This window comes from Lethenteron reissneri, chromosome 43, assembly GCF_015708825.2.
Source record: "Lethenteron reissneri isolate LAM-NWPU_2019-01 chromosome 43, ASM1570882v1, whole genome shotgun sequence".
Taxonomy (NCBI): Eukaryota; Metazoa; Chordata; class Hyperoartia; order Petromyzontiformes; family Petromyzontidae; genus Lethenteron; species Lethenteron reissneri.
This window is the reverse complement of record NC_083821.1, coordinates 10,064,459-10,092,228: the sequence shown is the minus strand read 5'-3', so window position 1 is coordinate 10,092,228 and position 27,770 is coordinate 10,064,459. Positions and strand designations below refer to the sequence as shown.

General features: G+C 46.9%; 1 protein-coding gene across 2 annotated transcripts in view; it reads left to right on the top strand.

The window, feature by feature from the left end:
• LOC133353404 (CUB and sushi domain-containing protein 3-like) overlaps nucleotides 1–27,770 on the top strand; it is a 634,534-nt gene that overhangs the window by 231,539 nt on the left and 375,225 nt on the right. For both annotated transcript variants that reach the window (XM_061569655.1, XM_061569654.1), the window contains exons 5-6: nucleotides 525–732; nucleotides 22,530–22,642. In XM_061569655.1, coding sequence (XP_061425639.1) covers nucleotides 525–732; nucleotides 22,530–22,642 — 321 coding nt within the window. The remainder of the gene's footprint in view (nucleotides 1–524; nucleotides 733–22,529; nucleotides 22,643–27,770) is intronic.

The following is a 27,770-nucleotide window of genomic DNA, read 5'->3' as shown; positions in this document are numbered from 1 at the left end:
TTCGCGTCGAACGACGTTGCTGTGTTAATGCTGCTGTGTTGACTCTGCTGCGTTAATCTGCCACATTAATGTTGTTGCTGCGTTGACCCCGCTGCGTTGACCCCGTTGTGTTGACCCCATTACATCGACCCCGTTGCATTGACCCCGCTGGGTTGACCTTGCTGCGTTGACCTCGCTGTTGACCCCTCTGCGTCGATCTTGCTGCATTGACCCCACTGTGTTGACCTCGCTGCGTTGACCCCACTGCATTGACCCCACTGCGTTGACCCCACTGTGTTGACCCCACTGCATTGACCCCACTGCGTTGACCTTGCTGCGTTGACCCCACTGTGTTGACCTCGCTGCGTTGACCCCACTGCGTTGACCCCACTGTGTTGACCTCGCTGCATTGACCCCACTGCGTTGACCTCGCTGCGTTGACCCCACTGCGTTGACCTCGCTGTTGTGACCCTGCTGCGTTGACCTCGCTGCGTTGACCCCCCTGTGTTAACGCTGCTGCGTCGACGTCTCTGCGGTGCGAGCAGAGGAAGGCGCGTGCGGTGGGACCCTGCTCGGGCCGAGCGGAGTCATCAGCAGCCCCGGCTTCCCCGGCGACTACGAGAACGACGGCGAGTGCACGTGGCTGGTGCTGGGCGAGCCGGGCGACACCGTGTCACTCGTCTTCACCTCCTTTCAGCTCGAGAGCGGATACGACTTCCTCGAGGTCACCGGCTCTGATGCGCCTTCGCTCTGGTGAGCGCACGTGTGTGTGTGTGCGTGTAGGTCGACTCAGCCTCAAACGAGTGTATAAACATCGCCACTGGGGAGACAAAGGCGGCCGGGCGTGGTGCTGGCCACCCACCCCCTCGTGTGCCGTGCCGGCCTACATAGGTGCTCCTCGCTAACAGCACTTGCCCCAACCGTCTGTTGAGATTATACGGGAGATCTTTGTCTTTGTGTGCGTGGGTGAGCGTGCATTATCGGATAGTGTAACGGGTAGCGGCGCTGCGCTACGAACCTGACGATTCGGGTTCGATTCTCGCTCAAGGCCGACACTCGTGACGATTATCTGAACCAGCTCTGGGCCTCCCCTAGGTAAACTCAGCCTCAAATCAGTAGCCAGTGCGGTGTGTAACCACCACCATCAAGAGAAACAAAGGCGACCGGGCGTGGTGTTGGCCACCCACCACCTTTTTGTTGCCGTGCCAGCCTTTATTGGTCCCTCGCTAACAGCGCTTTCCCCAACAGTCTGCTTCGGCTATGCGGGAGATCTCTGTCTTTGTTTGTGTGTGCAGTGGCATGCCCTTGTCATTGACCCGTGGAAGTAGGTCGTGTGTAAGGCAGGGCTGAAGTTTGAATGTAAAATCTCCAACTTTCGAAGCTAATTCCTTTTTAATAGCGGTGTAATGCTTCACCGCACTCGCGGGTCAATGAATTGGCCCAAACTCAGGATCGCGATTTCATGAAGTTATCGATATAAATGTTTTACGTTTAGGTGAATGCAGCAGGTTCCAGTGGGGCCATGCGAACCCATTACACGCAGTGCGTTTGAATAGAAAAGCATTGATTCGTACACACAAAACACGACGCATATGCTTAGCTTGAAGAGCAAATGCTAATCAATGAAATGGTGCATTTTTTTTTACTCCCACGTTTGAATGCCAAAAGCCACCGTTGCAACATATAAATGCAATGATCACGTTGCTTACATCGATATCTACAACCGCGCATGTATGGAGGGAGGTAAATCTGTGCAATAGTTAACACTTGAGGAGCTGGATGATTAAAATAATCTCCCGAATGAGTCAGCGGCGACTTCTGGGAGGCCCAGGAACGGAGCTGCAAACAAACGGCGTTGTTGGATGCAATTAGCTTTGATGACGCTACATGGCCTACATACATCCGTAAATAATAATTTTCCTGAATTACCTCCAATAAATCCGCAAATTAGCTATTAAATACATGAAATATTTCATAATATTAAAGCAAATAGAAATTGGTGATGATAAACGTAAAGTAAATACAATGTCATTAAAGCAATAAATCATAGTTAGTTTATAAATGAACGTACATTAAATCCCGCACCTCCGATTGGCACAGTTGGCTCTGTATGGTGCGAAAGAAGTTAAATATAGATATACGTATAAATTGAAATTATTTCATTGTTGAAGAGCGGAGCACACCGCGCGGACACGTGGTACCAACTGCGAGTGTTGTCGCTCTGAGCGATTCACCGCTCGTAGTGCCCTGAAGCCTTCAAGCCGCCAGATTGACAGCTCACAAGGAACCTTCGTGGAATGTGATGCTCCAATTGAAACCACGATTTTTTGTTTTCGACCATGAACAGCACTTGCTGGTAAAACACGTGTTGGTGAAATTCCACGTGACCTCATGGCCCATTGGCTGATTTATTCACATTTTCAAAATGATGAGGAACAATCGTGGATATATGGGTGGCAAGCAGCACATCTGATAACTGTGGCCTCATCATATCCACACCGTCCTCCACGACTTAGCATCACTGTTTTGTTTGCGAAGATGCCCACTTCGAATCAATATTGATCTGGCGTGAGATGTGACTCAGACCTGTAACACGACGCATCCCGCTGTGAAGCCCGCACACTCGATGACATTTTTGAACAGAGGAGGAGCCAGAGAAGTGGTTGTGAGTGAGCGACTGGAACTTCCGGATGTTATCCACCCACCAGAAGCGATGGGCATCCAGATGATCCTAAAAAGCACAATCTTCTTCTTCTTTCCTATGACTGATGTAGATGCAGAGCAACAGCTAGAATGTCCCTTTCAGGCGGTCGTGCCAGTTAACCGTGCAAGGAGCAGCGGAGTGTATCACCGCTGTGACGATGTCTCCTTCGTATTTGTGGATCGGGGCATTGCGTCGGTATGTGATGTAAGGTCTGTTCTGGATGACCATAGTCGCACACTGGAGAGTTTTTAATTTTCGATTTGTGCATCAGCTATCCGCAGCTGCTATTGTTTGCTCAGAAGATGCGGTTCAGGGTCGACCATGAGCTTCGTGGAAGATGAAACCCAGGGGTCTTCTGCATTGAGTATTTTACAACAAGATGCTGTTTGTTAGTGAGTTCTTTTGAACTCCGTTCAACTCTCGAAGCTTCATCTGATACTTTGCGGACAGTTTCTGTCAACATGCAGGAGCAGTGGTTGGGACCTCGGCTTGTGGTGGTGCTGATGTGGTCGTCCAATGGGGATAGTTGGACTCCAAAACCTTGGTCACGTTGAGAGGGATGATCTCCATGGTAAATAGAATCAATGGCACCAGCTAAAGAACAGTCTGTGGTGTGTGCAGGGAAGTGGATGATGTGAAGATTGAGGGGTTGATTCATGAACTAAACTATTTTCATTTCACAAGGTAAGGCCCACCGAGCTATATAGCTCCTTTTCAGAAGCGACCTGGCCACAAACGATAGCTCGGCAAATTGGCTTATCACGTGGAAATGTATAGCAGCACAAATAACTCTAAAGTTAAATTTCTAAATGTGAAGGGAAAAACTGGAGGACCCGGGAAAAAAGCCACGTGACCACGGGGAGAACATGAAAACTCCAAATATACAGCAGGCTTAAAACTTTCGTGACTGCAGGAATTATATTCTTGCTTCTTTCGGTAAAGTCTCGTAGATAGAAAACAAAACATCTAAATTAAAAGCAAAAAACCCACGACGTTTCGATCGCAACACAAGCAACACTATCTACGTGACTTTGCCGAAAGAACCAAGAATATACAGCAGGCGTCAGCCTCGCGCTCAACCCCACAACCTGCCCACATATCAGGCGAGGGAGTTAACATCTCGCCACCACTGCACCTGAAAGAAGCCATGAGGGCCACGTTAATTTGAACCGATCCGGCTCTTTTACCATATAACTGTTAACGTTCAAAGTGTGGTTGAAATCGGAGTGGCACACTCCATTGAATGTTACTTGTTTGACATCGATGTACATTTGTTTATACCCATATTGGAGAGAGAGAGAGAGAGCAACTAAGATATCAAGTTTCTACGTCGGATGGCTTGTTTGGTAAAACTTTTTTGTGTATCTATCATTATATATAACTGCCCCGGCGATGTTTCATATTCAAATGGGTAATCTTTCAAGGTCGCCAAAGGTATCAATCAAACTTCATGCAAGGGTGGGTAAAGTGACATGTTCTTTGTATGTTTGATTGATGTTGCCATATCCTGTAAAAAAGTCAAGGCTTTTAAGTGAACAAACCATTAATGGCGGTGTGGACAGTACCATTCCCGACCATCTTTGTTTCTCCATTGTTGATGTCCTAACTCATCATCAGCTACTCGATTCAAACGAGGGAATACCCTGAACAGATGTGAATACCATGTTAGCCATGGCTGGGGTTCGAACCCAGCTTTGCTGTGATGCTCCTGCAGTGTGTGAACCATTCGTATCCCGGCTCCACGCAGACTGCTCACTCACAGGGCTTGTCTCCTGTAAGGCGATGACGTCAACGTGGTCTTCCCTTCATGTTTCTTGAGAGTCCTTCAATATTAATATTTTGACACTCGAAGACCCGGCCTGAATTACATCATTGGTTGTGTTTTAGGTGACACGAAAACACATAAAAGGTGGTTTAACACGTAGGCTTTCACAACCAATATCAATAATAGAGGTTTTTGATGGTGTGTGGCCATAATTGTATATGTTGTGGGTTTACTCTCTAGCACACCGGTGTGCTGAACTAGTAACGAATTGTCATGTTTAGTTTACGTGACAAACATTACCAATTGGCTGTGTCGGGTGGTCGTGGGTTTAACAATACATTCATATTTACGCGATCTAACCCAACAAACTCTATTATACGTAACAGGTAGGCCGTAAGAATTATATTATTCTCCGACCCATTGGCATAGAGCTCCTGAACATATATCCAGAATAGAATATAAATAACACTTGCCCATGCAGTCTGTAAGGAAAGTTTTTTCCAGCCACATGGTGATTAGCACACTGTGCTGAGAACCTGATGATTCAGATTCAATTTCTGGCCACAAACCATCAGTGGCACGTGGCATCTGACCCGGGTCTGGACATCCCCAATGGTTGACTCAGCCTAGAAGAATATGTGTTGTGTATCAGCACCAAAGCTGTGAAGATAGACGTGGCCAGGAGTGGAGCTGGCCACACCACCTTGCTATTATTAAGGCCTTCCCCCACACCGTGCCTGTTGTGGAAATTGCTCGACCACACTCCGCCACGCTGGTCTTTTCGGGTTCGGGAAGTTCGCGGGCATTATCGCTCGTCACTGTGCATTAGCAGTGGCCACAAATCAAACTCGCGTCGCCAAGTTCATAGTGTAGTGCACTAATCAATATGCCCCCCTCCCACCCCATAACTTACTCGCTGCATGCTAAAAGCCTGAATGTCTAAAAAAGGGACCTTTGAGAAAGAGAGTGGATGTTTGCACTATTGCCTCTGCCAGCCAAGGTCTCAGTTTCTCTGGCACGTGTTGCATTCCAGGCACGTGCTTGGCACTCTACGTATGGGGCCGCATTTCATGACACGGAGTTCTGAAGCTGTCCTGCTGACAGGCAGTTCTGAGCGCGCTCATTTTTTTTGTTCGTCACGTTTCCACAGTAGCCCGGCAATGTCTGTGAATTTTTAATCAAGACTGGGAATATAACCCGTTGAGTTTCTCTTTAAAAAAAAAGTTGCGGCGCGTAAGTTTTTTCCTCGAATATACGCGTGGGTTTGTTTTAATATCTTCTTCTTCCTCCTCCAGGCGATCTGTATAATACTCAGTGTCCGCAAAATAGCACCACGAAATTAAAGCACTGGGCAATCGTAAGAATCATGACCACGGCCAAGAGTTATGAAATATTACGTTATATCCTGAAAAAGGTTACACTTAATATGGTCAGTGTACGAACGACTCGTTTTCATGATGATCATTTTAATTTATAAAGCGCCATTAAACGGTCATTGTCAGGGCGCTATGCTTGAAAAGGCGGCAATAGTTTAAGGCGAAGAAGTTAGAAGGGCGTTTGAGAATAACGACAGAGAGAGAAAGCCATTTTAAAATAGATTTGTTTTCGAGTCGAGCTTTGAAGATGTCGCGGTGTCTTGGAAGTCGTCACCTCGCAGGGCGACGAGGTCAAGAATTTAAGTGCCGCAATGACAAATGGCACCGCCATCACCCCAAGCGAATTGCAATCATATCCAATTGTAATGCTTATTTATTCACCTCATTGTTAGTTAATGTTGGGCTGTACAGTTTAAAGAGAGCACAATTTCGACTCTCAAGCTGATGTTTCTACCATTTTGCACGAGCATTTCCTATTTAAGTGGCTCATCTGTATGTATGCCTGGGAGAAATGCGAGACAAGCCACAGCCAATTGCAATGAACGAGGAGTCATTTGGAAGATATTTATGCAGCCGCGGTATAAATTATGAAACGCATGCTTCATTTGACCCTGACCTGCTACGGTATTTCCTACCGTCGGTCCTGGCACTCTGCTATTTACAAATATCTCTGGCACGTGATGCGAGTCTCGTTCAAAATCATAGAATGGACAGGCACGTGGCATTGGGGAGATGTGTGTGCGTGGGGTTGTGTGGGGAGGCAGGGTAATGAGATAGCAGCTCCCACCTCAAAGTGATTTATTCAGATTCACAATATTTCTTTACACTGGAGGAATTCGATGAGATATGAAGCTCTTTGTCGCAGATGTCCAGTAGGGGCGGGTGAGGATGTTACAGTGACAAACAGCACAAACACACGATGGCAGTGCAAAGTACTGGAAAGACATACAAATGAAACTAAACCATCCCCAACCTACCGGGCAAATCCCACTGAGGTATTCGCTTATTTTTCAGAAGCGACCTCGCCACAAATGATAGCTCGTTGGGTCTCGACGGATTTCACACGAACATACGTAAATACTTTTTTCACCAATCGGTGAGATCCTGCTAAAACGGGTCTGCAGCAATGGGCCAGGGTTCATCCTAGGGCTGAACGATTTGGGGGAAATATCTAATTGCGATTTTTCTGACAGATATTGTGATTACATTTTTTTTAAGCCAAGCTTCAATTCAATATTCACTGTGTAATAGATTTAAAACCTGTGATGGAGCATTACCACATGATACCATCACAATATGAACTGCTCGATATATTATAATGCAAGGATGAGAACTTAAAAAATATTAATTGCTTCCAACATGTATTTATTAAAACATTTTAATGGAAATAGAACAATCAAACATATAACAATTGTTAAGTAAAATAAATAAAGTTATAATTATAAAAAAAATCACAATTCCATTAACAAAGTAATAGGACTTTTCAAATCGCAAAAAAACCACAGCCTTTGTGATTGGCAAATCGTATTGTTTCAATTTGCGATTTCGATTTGAAATCGATTAATCATTCAACCCGAGCTCATCCCCGCTCTCTTACCCCGAGGCACCAGTCGGGGAATGTCCACATTGCTGTGGTGGGGGCCACGTCTCCTCATAGGCTAAACCACTGACGTCTTACCGTGCAGTGGTGCGTATTTTATCGACTCCGGACAAACACTGTGATGAGTTTATCTCAGACCTGCGAATGAACTTGCAATATCTCCTGCTTTCAAAGTCGAACACCCTAACCCGACAGAGCCCATACATTGTAATACTGCTCCTGGTTGAAGCTGCGCTATGCATGGCTACACCATCTGTACTGTCATGAGCAGTCATCCTCTAAGCCAGTCCTTTTTTGGTATGACGGCCCCCAATCAAGAACACTGGTCTCCCCTCTCGCGCCCCGATGTTACTCCGACCACAATGCACAGATATTTCACGTGTCCATGCGTCGAGTCAACAGTGTATGTACGCACGTTGAAGTTCTTTACACGCCGTACGTAGCCAATCGCGCTAATCGTAGATGCCGGCGGAAGGACAACAAACTGTGCACAGAAAGCGGTTCTAAAGAAATGCTTTCTCCATCGAGGTGACTTAAAAGTTTCACAGCTCCATCCAGCTGCTTCCTCGTCATCGGAAAGCAGAGCATTTCCGGACAGTCGCATAAGCGCATCTGCGGTAATACAGGTTTTTTTTTTTAGTTAGATCGTGTAAATATTAAAATATGTCATTAAATCCGCCAACACCCGACACAGCCAATTAGTAAGGTTTGTCGCTTAAACAGAACGTGCCAATTCGTTACTAGTAGAGCACACCGGTGTGTTGGAGAGCAAAGCCACAACATTTACAATCTGAGTACGACGTTTCGCCAGTGAATACAACCAGCTTCATCAGCCTACGTGTTAAAACGCGTCTGCGTTGTCGGCGAGGCGTTTCTGTCTGTAGTCGTGTACAAGCGCGCCACGCGTTCGCCAGGACATTGCTTTCATTGCATCTACTTATAACGTATCGCGTTGCCGCAGCATTCCCCGTGGTGCGCGTGCGAAGGTTTAAATGGGGGCCGTTAGCCACGAGGCAGAGGAACCGATTCCGCTAAACAACAGTTGTGCTACGGCGATGCTGGCCCCTTCATTGCGACGACGTGGAATGTCTGCAGCCGACCTCCAGGCCCACGGAATCGATGAACGTTGCGCCGATGGGTCGTTGGAGGGCGAGACGCTTCCCTTGACTATCGCTTCAGGGTTGTGAACTTTAAATTGGCATTCAGCTTTTTAACCCGTTACATAATGTATGCATGTATGTAATAATATCTATTTTTAAAATTTTGCTTATCCAAGGAACGCATTAGGATCGTTGGCTGATTGATTTTTAATGAGTTTCTTGTATGTGGGAGGAGACTGGATGCTCAGATTAAACCCATGAATACAAGGGGATAAAACTTAAAGAAGAAAAAAACCCCACTCACAAATAACTTCATCAGCAGCCTTCTCGCTGTGCTGAATTCTGCAATCGACCTGGTCGCAAAGCGAGTGTTTCCGAGTGTTTTCGCTGACAACGACGATCCGCGGATGATCTAACCCACCCCGCCTCCGGAGCAGTGCGCGGCAATGCACAGCGCTGCCCGGTCGTACCGTGTAGCCGCTGTGGTGTGCTGTCGCCAGTCTGCATCCCTGCTGCTGCTACGCAAACTAAAATCTAATTGCGGTCACGGACAATTTAAATTCAACATTGCTGTGGGTGTGCCGGATGAGAGTGATTGTTGCGATGCGACCTGTTGGAATTCACCCGCCCGTCCAGTATTCCGAATCAGGAGATATATTAATACCGGAGGAATCCGATGAGTCTTAAAAGCTATTTTTCACAGATGTCCTGCAGGGGCAAGTCAGAAAGTAACAACAACAAACAATGGCGGAGCCAGGATTTTCAGGTAGAGGGGACAACCCCTCCAGCAATGAAAAATGATAGAGGAGTTGTTAGTAAGTAAGGACTTGTCCCTTGCTTTTTATGTGTGCGGCGATGGCGCAGCAATCGATCGAGGGTCGAATTTGAACCGCATTGTGTGATCGGCATCGCGCTCGCTGAAGGTGAATGCCTTCAGGGAAGTCGTGGACTGTATATGCTTCTGCGCACAATTCTGAGTCACTTATAACTGCTATGCCGTTACTTATTGCCAATTATGGACTCAGACTATTGTCCTATCATCTCATAGAGTCCCTGACACGTAATAATATGCTACAGAGTGGCAGTGGAGGTTGAAAAATGCCGATGTATTATTAATAAACCCCAATGATCCGATCGAAATGAGAGATTTCGATCGAATCATTGGGTGGGGGGGGGGGGCACGTACCACCCCCACTGGCTCCGCCAGTGACAAAAAACAGACGATATTAAAAACACGACATGAGAACAACGTTCAGGAAAGGTAAGCAAATTACTGAGCTGTCAGCTTCCGTTTGCAGAAGCGACCTGGCCACCAAATGATAGTTCAGCGAAGTGGCTCGTCGTCTCCGTCGAAGCACGTGGCACATCCGTCAGGCAAATGAGCCGCGAGCCCTCGCCCTCAAGTAAAAAAAAAATTCTGAAAATAATGCAAATGGTGAATTATTGAACGCGATAAATACGACATGTTTTAGTCTTCGAGCTCGACAAGCGGCTGGAGAATGTATTCACGAGGAAGCGGAAAAACGAGATAAGACGACGTTATTCCATGTTGTAACCATAATACGTTTTAATCTTCACGCAGTCCAAAGTGGCAGACTGATTACGCACACACACACACAGATCTTCCCCATTGTACACCTATAGACTGTTGGGGTGATTTCTGTGGCCATCGAATGGCTTGCCACCTTTGGCCTTTCCAATGTTGATGTTTATAAACCACACACTCGGTACCAATGTCATGCTGAGTCAACCTAGAATGAAGATATGGGCTCAGATATGACTCAGCGCTCGTAATGAACCGTGGTAGGGAATCGGTCGCAAGTTGCCACGTTCTTAGTTCAGTGCGCGAACCACTGTGCCACCGCTCCCTGCTTGTCGCCTTGACGAAATACATGGACACACACATATACTAAGCACACTCTCGTCGATAAGAAATGCATTTCTCAATGGAGTTAATTTTCTCTCTTATCTATCCAGTGTAGTGTCCCAGTGTTCATTGCTGTTAGACTTTCTTTTTTTTACCCCACTTGACATTTTTGTTGTTTCACTGAGGGCACTTTATTTTAATCGTGTACAAAAGCCGTTATCAATTTACTTGAAATAAAAAAGGGAACACGATTAAAGCGAGATGAATGTTTATCCTTCTGCAAGATTAATTTGCGCCGTGCATTAGATGGGTTTGGCATACGTGGACGTTCGTGAGGAGCACGCGCGGAAGCGTAGCCACCCCTCGGTTAGCTTAATCAACGTGTATATTCGCTGACTTGCACACTGATAGATTACATTCGAACGTTGGTGAGTCTGACGGCGCGCCCTCGTTGGAATTTGAATGAAGCGGTGGAATAAGCCGAGTGGCGTTCATCACAGTGTCCATTTAATCTGGCCTAATGGTGGAGTGAGGTTCGGTTGAGGATTTCTGGGCTGAGCTCATCAATCACCGGTGCTACACTGAGCCAGCTTCCCTCCTGCTGCTGTTGCCCTGTCAGCCTTAATCTTATCCTATTTTTTGCAAGACAGGTTCAAATAATGAAAATTATTTGAACTCATAATGGCAGACTCCTTCGTCAAGCCACCGACGGATGGAGGCTTCCGCATGCCGTGTCGGTTGCCGGGACTTGTGTGTTCCTGGGCCTCCCCTAGGTCGACTCAGCCTCAAATGAGTACCTGGTGCGGTGTCTAAACCTCGCCACTGGGGATACAAAGGCGGCCGGGCATGGTGCTGGCCACCCACCTCGTCGTGTGCCGTTCCGGCCTTAGGTGCTCGTTAACGGCACTTGCCCCTACGGTCTGTCAAGGCTACACATTTGGGGATCTCTGTCTTTGCTTGTGATGTATGCATGCATGCATCTATATTCCATGTTCATATATGACACAAATGTATGTATGTTGAACTTCTTTCATACCTTAAGAAGTCAACCATGCCAACATCACTGAGCTGCACATCACATTAACTTGTGCAATGAAAGTGCACGCTTGTTCACAGGGCACGGTGACAGGGTGGCTACGTGCCTTGGGGGCGTCCATAAATGACGTCACGCGATTTTGGACCATTTTTGACCCCCCCCTCGTCACACGGCGTCACAAAAAGTCAGACCCCCCCTCAAATATGACGTCACAAAGCTCTGCACCCACCAAAAATAAAACATGCTTCAATTCGCTTTAAACTACTGTATTGTCATTGCAGTGCGCATTTAATGTGCCTTTGCACTCTGATGTTGTAGGAGAAAATATTTACTAAAAAGTATATTTAATTAAGTAGAACGTGTTGTCTATATTTGTTTAAAGTTGCGCATTTTGATGTGACGTCACATTTCTCAACCCCCCCCCCTCGTCACACATCGTCACAAATGTCTGACGCCCCCCCCCCCTAGGTGCGTGACGTCATTTATGAACGGCAAATCACACGAGGCTTCAATTTTATTAGAAGTTTGTTGTCAAACAGTTTGTAAGGGTGGGCGCGATTTTGCGAATCTTGGTGAGACCGCTGTTTGGAATTTGCCGAGTGCAAGTATTTGCTCATCGCCGTAGCGTTTGTAACTCGCGGGGCACGAGCAGGAAAGAAGGCGACTGTAATTAAACAAAGAAAAGCCCCGAAGCTTTGCTCGTCAATGGCTCATGAATACAATGCGTGCGTGATGAATTATCTGGCCATTAGAGTTTGCTACCGCAGGTATAGACGAAATTGGAGGCTGCCAGCGATGTAGACGCCGCACTGACAGTCCAGGAGGATTGTGGAAATGAAGACGAATGAAGACCATAAATCTGCATTGCCGCTTAAGCGCCGGCCATTGTGATCGCCTCTTTTTTTGTGTGGGGTACATTGCCGAGTGTGTGCCTCGTCTCGCTCCGGTGTGTGCGCATTGTATAATCAAGTGCCCGTGCACTTACTCTTGCTTGGAGAGCGGTGGCGCGGCAGTTAGCGCGCTGCGCTCTGCGCCACGAACCCGGCGGAGACCCGAGTTCGATTCTCGCTCGCGGTCAACACCAGTGACGATTATCTGAATCGGTCGGCGACCCTCCTCTAGGTCGACTCAGCCTCAAATGAGTACTTGGTGTGGCGTGTACACATCACTACCGGGGAGGGAAAGGCGGTTTGGCGTGGTGCTGGCCACCCACCACCTCATGTATCATTCCGGCCTTTATAGGTGCTACTCGCTACTTACTCTTGGTTTATCTCGATATTGTCAACATTTCTTGCAGAAACCCTATTGTTGAAAGCCCCCATCAGGGACCGGTCTGTCAGTCTACTGCCTTTAGACCCCATTAGGGACTGTTCTGCCAGTATATTGCCTAGAGATCCCATCAGGGACTGATCTGTAAGTCTACTGCCTAGAGATCCCATCAGGGACCACTCTGTCAGTCTTACATCAGAGATCGGTCTGTCAGTCTACTGCCTTTAGACCCCATTAGGGACTGTTCTGCCAGTATATTGCCTAGAGATCCCATCAGAGACCGTTATGTCAGTCTACTGCCTTGTGATCACATCACGGTAGAACACATGCATTTGGTAGTTCGATGAGGTGCACGTGAATGGGTCTTAATAGTTCATGGCTATTCAGGCAATATCTGGACTCACTGATGCACGTGAGCAATTTTGTTTCTGCTCTTGGCCCAACAACATTGGTGTCCTCCGCTACGTTCATTTGGTCAAATATCGAATGACAATTGCATTTCGAAAGCTGCGCCTTTCAAATCCTGCGTGATGAATTGAACGTAAAATAACTGGAACGTGATTATTTTGAAGTCACATGCTCAGGACATACTGTGCCGTTAGGTGTGTGCGGATGGACATGCAGGATTAGTGGGGTGCGCTCCCCACCTGCCATCCTCCTGAAAGAGGTTACATTCCTGGCCATGCACACCAGCTGCAGTGAGTCGTGTCCACGCATCGTTTCTCGGTATCCCCCGAGGTCAGGATGATCTCACTATATTTTCCAGCGGGCCGCACAGGGGTCGTCCATAAATGACGTCACTCACCTGGGGGGGGGGGTCAGACATTTGTGACGATGTGTGACGAAGGGGGGGGGGTGAGAAATTTGACGTCACATTAAAATGCGCAACTTTAAATAAATATAGACAACACGTTCTACTTAATTAAATAGACGTTTTAATAAATGATTTCTCCTACAACATCAGAGTGCAGCGGCACATTAAATACGCACTACAATGACAATAGTTTAAAGCGATTTGAAGCGTGTTTGATTTTTTTTTGGGGGGGGGGCAGAGTTTTGTGACGTCATATTTGAGGGGGGGGGGTCTGACTTTTTGTGACGTCGTGTGACGCAGGGGAGGGGTCAAAAATCGTCCTAAATATCGTGACGTAATTCATGGACGGCCCCACATTACAAATCACGCGCGCTGGCAGACCGCGTGACGTAGTGTGTCGCCTGTGCGGACGCTATGACAACGTATGGCGGAGTGACGTTGGCATTTTTTCGCACATGGCCACTAAATCTCTATCCCTCGTCGCTTCACGTATGTGCAGTTTATGCCACGTTCTTCTCACTAATCTCTTGTCTGCAGCTCTATCAACTCTATCTTTCCGGCGACCCTTGCAGCGGCTTTTGGCTGGCCATCGAACAACGACGGTCACTGCATTGCCTGGCTTTCAGATGCGCGTCTGCGGCCATCTGGAACGTTCTTCCTTCCGATATTCGGAAGCCACTGGAGCTGTGTACTTTTAAATCTAAATTTAATTTATTTAGAACTGCTTGTGTTTAGTTTGTTGTCCTTCCCCTGCACCTCCGATTAGCGCGGTTGGCTACATATGGTGCGAAATAATTTGAACATACATACACGTACATAGATACATCTCTTTATTTGCGTATGTCTCGGCGAGGCTTTTCTCTCAGGGGGGCATAGTTTCGCAAAGCCACTCCCAAAAGCCTTCAAGGGCTACATCCGCTCTGTGACCTGCCAGTTGAAGAACCCTGCCCGAGATTGATTTGTGTGGTATTACGTAACCACCAACATGGGGATCTCCGAACTGTCTGGTCAGGCACGATGCTGGCCACTCCGTCCTCTTGTGGGCTCTGCTGACCTTGGGAAATTGCTATTTAGTCCTTAATGCCACGTGGAGTATGTTGTATATTTGTGTTTGTGTTGCTCAATGCACTGCAGGGACCCAGCTGTGTATATACCACTTCATGTAGAATCAAATCCCACTCAGAGGTTGACTCAAGACCTTTATTCCTCTGGAATAATTAAAATTTATATCACGTTGTTGAAATATGCAGATGTTTTCCAGCTGACTTCAGCCATAGGGATGTGGAGTTTACACAATCAGACCACCACAAACTCAGAGCTGTCAATGGCCTATGAATATGTCCCTTTGCTTGTGTAGTGACTGGAAATGTCACTGTGATGCCGGGCTTGCGAGGCCACGGCGGGATGTCTACTGTTGTGTGTACACCCCGGACACGGGGTGTAGTACCAGCCCTAGTAGGGGCCTGGGTGAGCACTGGTTAAGCGCAGTGGCACCACGCACAGCGTGCAGTGCGGGCTCCCGTTGAGAGAGCGAGAGAGTGTCAGCCAGCTGGGGTTACACGTTGGGGGCATGATACTCTGGCTGACCTGGGGGGACACGTGACCGGATGATACTGGAGAGGGGCCACCGGTGGAGGGGGGCAATTCGTGGTCACATGGTCCAAGAAGAACTCTCGAGAGCCTTCGGGCAAGGCTGAGAGAGATCGAGAAGGTGGGCGGGGCGGGAGGCAGAGCCAGCTCCAGCCCGGCCCGATATAAGGGGAGCTCTAAGAGGGGCTCGGGGTTCTTACTGTTGGAGAGGCAGGAGATCCACGTCAAGCTTGAAGAAGCGTCCAGCCACGCGGTCCGGGTCACAGCTTGTGGTCTGGACCGGGATAGCGGAACCGTGTCTAGTTCCGTCGTAGCGTGGTTAGTTGGGTGGTCACCACCTGAGAGTTTGTTGTGTTAATAGCCTGGAGTATGTTGTGTTAATAACTTGGAGTATGTTGTCCTAAGAGTTTAATAAAATGTGTTGCTCCCAAGACAACGTCTGCGACTTAGTTGGACTCACTACACTTGTTTGAGCGTGGAGGCAATTTGATGTTACATGGATATTTGAAGTTGTTTACTGTGAGTTTCTGCATGGCTGAGAATTATTCTGTAATTATTCTGCAAACTCTCTGAGTTTTTCGTTGCCCCAGGAACGAGGCTATGAACTTTCCGTTTTTGTGATGTTGAAAATATCCTGAAGGTTGCTCCTTGCTGCATTGGTTGAGCAGTAAGTAATCAAGCAAACACTGATTGATCGTATTGTTGCTGTGTTTTTTTCCTGCAGGGTGTGTAAACACCCCTTTTATATTTATAATCGGTTCATTTCCCAAACATTGATTTTCTTCTCATCGGACCCACTGTAAACACATTGTTGCACTTCATCATTGGGAAATTAAACATCTGAACACAGGGGTAACATGTGCATACATGTGCACACACATTTAAATAAACGTGACTTTATAGTTTGCTCTGCAGACATTTTAAAAATTATAATTATCCATCTTGTTGGATTGGAGGTAATTACGACACTAAACGGACATGGTCTTTCGTTGCATAAAAAATATAAATGTATTATTTAGTCCAGATTTAACATGGGAGGGGGGGGGGGTACAACTGCGAAGTGGTTCACCTGGCATCCTGTGTTTGATTACCGTTCACGGCTAACATCAGTGGCGTTGTGTTACCTAAATCGATCCTGGGCCTGCTATTCACCATCCCGCACCGGGGCAGCGTTATGAAATACATTCTAACAAAACCAGAAGTGCAGAGAGACCTCCAATTCTGCCGTGGATTCATTATAATTTTATACATTCATGAAAAGGGCACACACTCCGCTGATGAGCATCATAGAGTTCAAACGGGGCCAGAGTTTGCTTGCTTAACCTTTGCTGGTATACAACATTGGTTTCACCGTGCTTAGTTTGGAAGACTTGATGGGCTAACATATGATGAAAAAATTATACAAAGTGAAGCGTCAAGAACAGACTGTTATTTTTTACACAAATCCATGATTCTTCCGCAATGATTGCAACAGTGAAAGTGTCGGCTCATGCGAATACATCCAATTTACATTTCCTTGACTTCACAACACGTAGGATTTCTACGTGTAAATGGGCTCTCATTGATTATTATGTTAAAGCCCATTTACAGAACCAGTTTTTCGTTCTGAAGGGAGGCCTGGGATAAAAAAAATATACAAGGCGAACAATTGCTAAAAGGTACACATTTGTTGTGGAATAAAAAAATATTAACGTGCAAAAATATGCAATGATTGTGATCGGTGCATTCCTCTAGCTGGCCATCCGAGGGGCCCGTGGGTTCGCCAGAACGGCGGTGACACCGGCCCAATCTTGGAGGAGGCCTATGTGCACAAGGCGGTGGAGCATGGACTCCACTACAGTGGAACCCCTCTTTAACAAACCACCCCTGTTAACAACTAATTGCTTAACGACAGGCATCCATAGAGCCCAATGTGTAATGTATAGTGTCGTGTAAAGTAGTGTAGTGTATAGTGTAGTGTATAATCGTGTAGAGTAGAACCCCTGTTAATGACCACCCCTGTTAGCGACGAAACGCTTAACGATGAGCCTCCGTAGTAGAGTCAAATGTGTTCGCTTACCAACCATTCCCCTGTTAACAACGGGCTGTTAGTACAGTATATATTAAGTCATCCATTGATTAACCATGCTTTTTAAAATATTACGTGTTTGTAATGTTATTGGTATATTTACGTGTTGATATCCATTGTTTAAATATTATAAAGTACGTTTTGTGGGTTAAAAACGGGTAACTTCCAATGCTATCTGAACGAATTAGGCCTTTAAAATGTGGAACCAATTACCGCCGTTGACAAGGGTTCTCCTAGATTTGAAGCTTTCATGAATGCAATGATTCATACTCTTAGGTTTTTTTCGGTAAAGTCACGTAGGTAAAAAATATAATTAATAGAAACAAAATGAAATAATAAATTATTTGTTAATTAATAGAAACAAAATAAAATAATAAATATTTTTTTATTTTACTTTGTTATATTAATTTTATTTTTTACCTACGTGACTTTACCAAAAAAACATAAGGGTTCTCCTGTTCTCTGATTGGCTCAAACAGGCCTTCATCTCCGATGGCTTTCTGACGCTGATCTCTACTGGTGGAACGAAGGCATTCGCTTTCGGAGCTCTGCCATTCTCTCCACGGAACAAGCAACTTGTTGATTCCCGACTTTGCGGTGTCTATTTTATAGACCCTGAATTGGGTGATGAGATAAGCCGATCCCACACCGGGATATTTATATCGTGTGACTCTTTCTGATCGTGGGTCGAACGTTCTACACTGCAGTGCCACATGGCAGTCAGAAATGTGTATATGCAACCAGTTGTGGAAATGTCAAAATAGGTGTGATGTTGCAAGTATTATGTATGGCTCTATTGGGAGTGTGTTTTACTGCCTTTGGTGTTGTCTGTGCAGAAGTTGCACTCATGGTCCAGTGAGTGTGCACGACATCGGGCCGGAAGACGGGTAACAAACGTGTGTGTTTAGGAATGCTGCATTGATGAAAAACGAGAACAGGCATAGATCGTATTGAGGGTCAGGAAATAATAATTTCACTTGGGGTAGTGCGGAGCAAGCAAAATAAGAGAGCTGTGGATACATAACGGTGCAGTTATATTAATGATACCTTTTTGCCAGTATCAACAAATCTTAAAAAAATTGAATATGTTTAACCCTATTGGCAATGAAACAGGAGGTGTTAACATGCTCATACACCAAATAGGTACCTTTTTTGCCACACATATGTGGCAAAAAATCCAAACAAACGTGCCTTGATAATATATGCATTTTCTTTTAAACTGATTGGCTTATACCAGACAGCCTTTTTCATGGACTTGTTTCACCAGCGTTAGACCAGAGAACTCCAAAAGGGCGAACAGTACAGAGACAATGCAAGTATCAGGGCACTTATAGCTTGGGTTGAGCAGTTATATCTATGAAACCTTTTTGCCAGTAATTAAACAGGTGTTAAGAAAATGGTGCAAGTGGTTCCTTGGAATCAATTAGAAAATTAGCACATGCTCTTATTGTCTGTGGGCCCAATTCACTCGGCTATCTTGGTTGTCATTCCACCTCTTGTTCGCTGTGCTCCAGCCGTTTTTACATAAAATCGGATCCGTTCTCGCATTTGGTGATTCACACGAGGCCAATGCCACGCGACACACCAGCCAACGCCACGTGACACACCGGCCAACGCCACGTGACACACCGGCCCCACCGCTCATGTGGCGGCCCAGAGCGAGTAGCGGGTAACGACAGAACCAAAGGTGGTGCAAACAGAACAATCTTCCTTCAACAGCCACTGGCCAAGTGGCTGAAATTTCACATTCAAAAATTTGGAGCCGGATAATAGGAACTTTTGTGGACCCTACAGCTGCCAAGGTTAATTGGAGTCATGGACGATAGGGTCTTGAAGAAGAGAAGCTCCACTTTATTAACGTTGGAATATACAACGACGTGAAAGTGCCTGACCGTAATGCCTCTCAATCAATCATGAAACGTATTCCTTGATTGGTCTGTCAATGGCTTTACTGACCATCCGTGAGTCCTTGGAGAGACAATGGGTTCTCGGATCCAGAGACCTTGGGAATATCTGCAAAGAAGAAACATTCATGGAAAAAAAGCAGTGCAAAACACAAACAAAACCCATTGTCTCTGTTTTCTATTGACGTTTAGCGCAAATGCATTTTTTATTCCCGATAAACTTTTGATGGACATTCTGGCATGCCAATGGATTTTTTGTTATTGTTCATGTTGCTGCTCAAAGTCTCTCATGGGCAGGGCTTCCAGTTGATGACATCGCACTCCTTGTCAATGTTTTACCGCTGTTGCCAGTTGGGCTGCACATGTATATCTCCTGATGTGCAATGCGTACACTGCAGGAGCCACTTGTAAGTCCAAGTGTGAGGTTTCAAATAGGTAATTACGCCAGGTCTGTCGAGGTGACCTCATTCAACTCCTGCAGATGCACCGCAGGAGTGCGTGGTGGAAGCTCGGGAGAAGAAATAAGTTAATATGCAGGCCAATCATACTTGGATTAAGAGAGGATAAGTTGAAGCTGTTCGGTAGTTGACTCAGACTATCACCCCTTAGGTGTTGTTAAAAATTAATGCCGGTTTGTGGAATTGAATAATGGTGCTTAACCATGCATTGATTCATCGGTTCATTCGAATAGATTATTGCACTTACAATATAAAGATGCAATCATGTATTCTAAAATATATTTTTTATTTAAATACCATTATGCAAGTTATCGGGAGAGGTGGTGTCGCAGTGGTTAATGCACCGTGCCATGTCACCTGAATTTGATTCCAAGCAATGGTTAATATCGGTGGTGACGGATATCTGAATCAGTCACAGGTCCACTTTGCATTCCTGCACTGACAAGCATGCTGAAGTATGAACATGTTTTTTTTTATAACAGCCAAATACTCGAAGCACGTGTTTATAAATGTGGTAGGAAAAACCGGAGGACCCGGAAAAAATACAAACGACCACGGGGAGAACATGCAAGCTCCACATATACAGGCATCAGTGTCGGGATCGAACCTACGCGTTCCCGTATACCAGGCGAGGTAGCTAACATCTCGCCACTGTGGCATCCACAAGTATAGTTAAACAACCCCCATGACTGGCACGGAATGTTCGAGGCCACCAGCGCATTGACAAATGGCTGTAAATAATTTTTGTTTATTATTTGTTGTCCAAATTATTTGCCAATATTACATTTAAGCTAATGGGGCGAGTGCAATACAACTGAGACAAAAGAAGAATTAGACAGTAAAAAGTAGAGGAGAAAAAAAACTAATTCACAATTGAATGAAATTACTTCCATGAATCACGCACGGTTGAATCGCTAGGGGAGTGGTGTCGAGGAGTGACTTATTACGTAGCTAAGTGTCATGGATGTCCTCGCCATAGTAATGTGGAATTCCCACAACTGGCTTAGAGGTTCACTAACAGAGGAGAGTACTGCCCAGTGCTCAATGGATTATGGGGATATTCTAAAAATAACCTAATGATGAGGGCTGCCAGTGATAGATATTTGGATGGTCGGCATACTTAGCTTACTGAACTTTGTACTAATGAGTCATTGGTATTGACATCGCAGTGTGAACTCTCATCCTCCAGGTTTCACATTTAATTAATATCACACACTCAGATTGCGGTTATGAATGACCTCCTTGTCTCATGTTACAGCTTTTTGGAATAATAAAAAAGAAGCTTACTTGCTACAATTAGTCATTATACAACAACACAAAACAGGCTACAAAATCTGCGTGTGCCTTAGAAACGTGGCGTATAACGGAGTATAGAGATGCTGTGTTCATTAACGATAGGGCTCGGAGATGGTGTTTGAGGTACGGGAAATGTCTTTTTTACCGATTCAAAATTGAGTTTTGTGTCAGGTTTACTTACGTCAATTGTGTTGTCGTACACCCTCCTCCATTCGATACAGCCAATGAATGTATGTGTATGTTGATATTCTTTCTCACCACACGTAGCCAACCGTGCTAATTGTGGGTGCAGTGTTGAGTCTATGGGTATTGTTAGTCTATGGGCAATATGTATGTTGAGCTTCTTTCGCACCGTACGTAGCCAACCATGCGAATCGGAGGTGTGGGAAAGAAAGAAAGTTTCCACTGTTGTATCACAACCGCCAATGCTGCCATCTGCTCAATAAAGCATGGACACAAGTAGACACTGTTTCATCCCGTGAACATTATGACACTCGTTATTCTCATGCTGAACATTTATATTTTGCATCACAAGTTTAACACGTAGACTTTCACGACCGATATTATTCATAATAAAGGTTTTGGGTTAGATCACACAGCCAGTAAGGTTTGTCACGTAAACAAAGCACCAATTATTTACTACTTCAGACCACCGGTGTGTTGGAGAGTAGATCCACAACATTTACAATTTGAATACGACGTTTAGCTGGTTATTAAAACCAGCAATATTGGGCGATTTGCCAGAATAGTGAAGCAATCCGCCAGCTTTCGGTCTTAAATAGAGCAAGATGACGTCATCACTGAACCCATCAGGTGCAGAGATCAGAGGCGGAGGTGCGGATATTGTAATTATATAATAGATTAGTGCGGCCTGGAAGCGTATTATTAAGTCAAACATCTTACAACTACAATTCCTTACAGAGGAAACACATGTTAATGAACTGATTACTAATCTATACTATACACTACTAGACACTGCTATACATTACTATACACTACTGCATTATATACTGCTACACTATACACAGACTATGGGTTTTCCTGGGGAATTCCCAGGCATTCCCAGACCAGCCGAGCGACATCATCCTGCCAGCGTGATGTGATTGTAATTATGCCAGGCAGTTTTTTTTCCTGCACTGATTCTGCTGAAGGCACAATGAACAATGTGGTGACACTGAGAAATTAGGAATGTGGTGAGATTGAGAAATGAAAAATGTGGTGATATTTTGTTAACTTAGCGTAAATCACCTCCGTGTGATTTATAACCGATTCACCATGACTAATTGTGTATATATGTTCAGAAGATTAATGAATACCGATGTTGAGGTCTGCTCGCCACAAGAGGGCTTCAGGAGAGTTTAGTTTAGTTACACCAACTCATTGTATTGATCGTGAAAGAATAATTATGAGTTCATCCATGCGCTGAGTTTTGCTGTTCTTCCGTTAAAGGAGTGCAGACTAAGGTGTTTCATGGCCACAATCACGCTGAGGTATCCTTTTCGCAGTGGCCCACCTGTTCCATTGTTTTCGTGTCCACCTTTTAAAAACAACTCATACCATCATCAAGGCAACATGGATGCCATTAATTCGTATCCATATAAGATCAGTCGAGCTGATGCATTGATTTCTTGAAGTGAATTTCTAAAATGTTAACACGTAACTTACATTAACTCCAAGTGTCATTCAATTGTATTTTTTTACAGGTTAACGGGCATGGATCTACCTGCTCCACTCATCAGCAATAAGAACTGGCTGCGATTGCACTTCACGTCTGATGGAAATCACCGGCGCAAGGGATTCAGTCTCCAATACCTAGGTAAGACTGAGCAACATCACTCAAAGTCGAAAGAAGTCGAAGTGATTTCACGTGGGAACGAGCTTTTGAAATGCTCATCTCCTGTTTACACCGCTGAGACTGTGGTGGGAATTCCACATTGATGTGGCAGGGGCGAGTCCTTCCATAGGACAACCACCGTTGACTTGACCATGCAGTGTTATTCGTCATATTGACACCCAGAGGGGTCAATGGTCTGAGTCAACCCCCGACCCAGGACACGAACTCGTAACGTTCTGATTGCAAGCCGCTCGCTCTCCCGCTGAGCCACTTGGCCGGATGATAAACATTTTTTAAATCTAGATTGAAAACTCATTTCTTTAGAACTGCTTTTTGTGTTTAGTTTGTTGTGCATCCCCCGTACCACCGATGAGCACAGTTGGCTGTGTATACATACAGTCGCTGCATGAGCATTTATTCTATCGAACTGAATGTGCATTCATACCATGTAACTGCATGGTCCAATGAAGCGCAGTCTGTGTTGCAGTTCCTCCTGTTTTGATACTTAATAACATGAAAGAACAGACACCTGTGTCTGCGCCAAACACCAACACCTAACACTGAGAATGTGATTATTTAAGATTGGGTAAAGCAGCTTATGAGTGTTGTATATAACGTGCACGGAATACACTGTAGATGTAATGAAGATGTGGAGGTTGCGATGGGTGGGTTGTGCGTGTCATTGGAGCGGCACCGCAGGACCGGTGATCAAGGCAGAGACCTAAACCCATGCTTCGGGATCTTTTAAAACTCTCCAACGGCCAATGGCTCTAGCATACAGATGTTCAAGTTTCAAGTTTATCGTGTTTAACTAGGTGAGAGCTCAAGAGGTTAAGATGGTCTAATTTGCCAGAGTGACCAGGGGCATTATTAGTCTGCCAGACGGGGCTACAATATGTATGATGATAATTGAATAATTTGCGAGTAATTTGCGAGTTTGGCAAATATGGACCCTCACGCCCGCCACACGATAATGGCCTTTGTCTCCTAACTACAAGCACACGTGCACTCTGCACGGGTGCATTTAAATCTTGTGTATATATGTATCATAGACAGCCAAGGCCAAAGTAAAACTAAATATGTTTTCATGTATTGTTGAAGGAAATTGCTGCACTTGAGAAGCTGGTTTATTCATGGGCGGGTGCCAGGCATTCGAATCCCAGGATGTCGGCAGTGCTACCTCAGTGCCCCTTGTTCAGGAATTCGCCCCCTGAGCCATCTTGTGATTAGCACAGTTGGCTGCGTACGCTTGAAGTACCGGTGAAGACGCTTGACGCCGAGGTTGAGGCACACGTATATTTATTTCACAATACGACAGTGGGCATATACACACTCGAGGGGGTATCGGCCCCCTCACCCGTATAACTCGGGATACACCCCTAGCTAACTCTGTCCTAGCCCCGAATCCTCCACTAATGGGCTAGGGGAGGCTAACTGGCCCGACACTGGTAAGTCGGGCCCGGTACCCGGAGTTCCAGACCAGCTCTTACAAGAGCACCGGCTCTGGCTTTCGGGACCACGCCGCTGGCTCAGTCCTGTCCGGCCCTGAAAAGGACATCGAACTAGGGGAGTCCAGGGCTCTATCTAAGACGTCTTCAGTCTTCTTCCCTTAGCTTAAACATAACTCTCTCGAGCCCTTTGAACATCCCCTTTTATACCCAACCCCTCCCTGAGGGGTGGGGCCCCGGGGGATCATAACGTTCGAACCAGCCCCCCCCAGGGTGTCTGGCTCGGACGTCGCAGAGGGCACCTCCTCGTGCACTTACGTAGCCCCGCCCACTGTGTTTGTTTTCCATAGGCTGCCATGCATAACGGGCCCTCTCTTTAACACCCCTACATCACCCCCCCCCCCCCCCCCCCCGCATAGCTTGCAGCCGTCCCGTCTGCCAACATACAAAAATGACAATAAAAGTGCATTTACACCTCGACCGCGCGTGTGCCTCACTATTTTTCAACAATAACAAGAACAGCAACAAGAACACAACAAAATGCAACAGCAAGAAGAGAAAACAACCCGACGCACCCCCCCATTGAATAAATACGAATTCCGTAAAAAAAAAAAACCTATATACAATTTGCAGGGAACCCACCATACACACAACACCAGGTGAACCCAACGTATGTACATTTCAATGGGCAGGGAACACACCACCCACACAACACACAATGAACCCAACATATGTACATTCAATGGGCAGGGAACACACCACCCACACAACACACGATGAACACAACCTATGTACACATCTTCCGGCCTCATAACAGTCTGCGCATTTTTGCGCGCGTCCTTGCAGCGGGCCCCTCACACGGGGTAACCCCGGGTGGCGGACCGTCAGGTGGCAATTGTCCGTCCCGGAGTGAGTCCTCATCCGATGCCGCGCGACCGTCGGTATCCCCAGGAGGGGTGGTCGGGCGTGAGCCCGTCAGTCCTGATGCACCTGGAGGTGGCACGGCCGGCAAGGCTTTAGGTGAGAACGACGGAGACGGACCCAATGAGTCGGTCGACCCCCCACACGTTTGGCCACGCATGTGTGAAGTGGGTTTGTGTACCGCAACGAAGGGTTTTAACCTAGAGGGGTGCACGAACCATCGCCGCTTCCCCCATTTAATGCGCACGCACTGTGGTCGCAAAACTTCGACCACCTCCACAGGGCCCCGCCACGGCCGCACCAGCTTAGAGGAGGTAGCCAGTGGCACTTGGGGACAGTGCAGCCATGCCTTGTCCCCCGGCTTCCACTGTATCATGTGCGCCCGACCCAGCCTGAGGCGCTCATTCGCCTTTTGACGGAGGTCCGAGTTTAGCATTGCAGCATCCCGCGCCTCTGTTAATTTGGCCAGATTAAATTTGACGTGGTCAGCCAATTTAGTTTTCCCTTGCGGCTCGGGGATCTGCAGCTGGGCGCGAACAGGCGGGTCGGGTTCGCGACCGTACATGAGGTAAAAGGGGGAAAATCCCGTAGCTGCATGGGGTGCCATCCGGTATGCCGCCAAGACCCCTTGAATATGCAGGTCCCAGTCAGTCTGTGAGTCCGAGACCTGCTGTGACATCATTGACGTAATGGTGCGATGCAGGCGCTCGACCATCCCGTCAGTTTGCGGGTGATACGGGGAGGTACGAATTTTCTTCGTGCCTAGGAGGTCACAGACTTGTTTGAGTAATTTACCGGAAAAATTTCTGCCCTGGTCGGTCAGCAGCCGCTCCGGAGCACCTTTGTCCAGGACGTATCCCTGAACAAAGGCCTCCACGATGGCTGCTGCCGACTGGTTGGCCAGGGGCCAGGCCATAGGCCAGCGTGTAAAATACTCGACACCAGTCAACAAATACCTATTGCCCCTGGGGGTGGCGGGAAATGGGCCCAAAATGTCCAGCGCGACAAGCTCATTTATTCTGGACACTTTGATCGATTGCAAGGGCGGGTTAGACTCCCGCGCCGGCGGTTTCCGTTGCGCACACCGAGGGCATGATCCCAATAGATCTCCAACATCCCTCGTCATGCCAGGCCAAAAAAAATCAAGTTGTAGCAGTGCAAGAGTCTTTTGGGTCCCCAGGTGTAATAGGCGCTCATGCGCGGCCCACACCACCTTGCCTCGCAACCCAGAAGGGACCACCAGCCGATGTCGCTGGGATTTGCCGTCCCAATGCATCAGCAGACCTTGCACCATTTCCCATGCATCCGAATCACCCTTCACACGCCCAGCACCCCCGACGCGACGACGCCACCCGAGGAGGGAGGTATCCTCCATTTGGAGGCGCCCCCATTTAGTGACGGGCAACCCCAACAGGGAATCTCTTCCCTGTTGTTCGATCGAATTAGTAACCAATGGTTCGTCGTCATCGGTGGCTGCCAAGATCGGAACCGATGCGTCCCCTGAAGGCCTGCAACGTCCCGACCCCAGGAGGCATGCACATTCGGAGGTGGTTGGCATGCGCGACAGAGCGTCCGCATTCGTATGGCGAACGCCCTTACGGTAGGTGGTTTCAAAATCAAAGTCCTGGAGAACCTCCAACCATCGAGACAACTGTCCCGATGGTTGTTGAACTCGCAGGGCATACAGTAGTGCCGCATGATCTGTGCGGACGGTGAAATGCCGACCGTACAGATATGGGCGATACTGTTGGATGAAATAGACAATTGCCAACAGTTCCCTACGGGTGACACAATATCTTTGCTCCGCAGGAGACAACACCCGACTACCGTACGCGACCACCCGTTCCACGCCATCAACCACCTGAGAAAGCACACCCCCAATACCCGTGTTGCTCGCATCGGTGTCGAGCAAAAAGGGCTTAGAAAAATCTGGGTAAATCAAGGGAGGGGCTTTTACCAGGGCGTCCCGAAGGGAGCAGAAAGCAGCCTCCTCCTCTTGACCCCAGTGGAACCGAACCCCTTTAGATGTTAAAGCGTGCAGGGGTTTTGCAATTGTCGCAAAATCAGCGACGAACCGTCGGTAATACGACGCGAACCCAATGAAACTCCTGACCTCTCCCACCGAGGTGGGAGTCGGCCAGGAGCTGACACACTGCGTTTTGGCGGGATCGGTAGCAATACCTGAGCGTCCCACGATGTGCCCCAAATAACGCACCGAATCGCGCAACAAATGGCATTTTTGGGGCTTGAATTTCAAATTAGCAGCCCGCATCTTTAGGAAAACCGCCCGCAACCTCTGGAGATGTTCGTCAAAAGTTTTACTAAAGACGATAACGTCATCCAAATAAATGAGGCATGACTCCCATTGCAATCCAGCCAAAACCAATTCCATCAAACGCTGGAAAGTTGCCGGCGCTGAGTGTAAGCCCATCGGCAACCGGTTGAATTGGAAAAGGCCATGCGGTGTACGGAAAGCAGTTTTAGGCTTTGAATCATCGTCCAGAGGAAGCTGCCAGAATCCCGAAAGTAAATCCAGTGTGGAAAAGAATCGCGCTCCCGCCAAGGCGTCCAGCGATTCATCCATCCGAGGGAGTGGGTATGCGTCGGCAACCGAAATTTTGTTAAGACGCCGGAAATCAACGCAAAACCGCAACGAACCATCCTGCTTTTTAACCAGGACGATCGGCGCTCCCCAAGGGCTGGTGGAAGGAGAAATGATGTCGGCGGCCAACATGTCATCA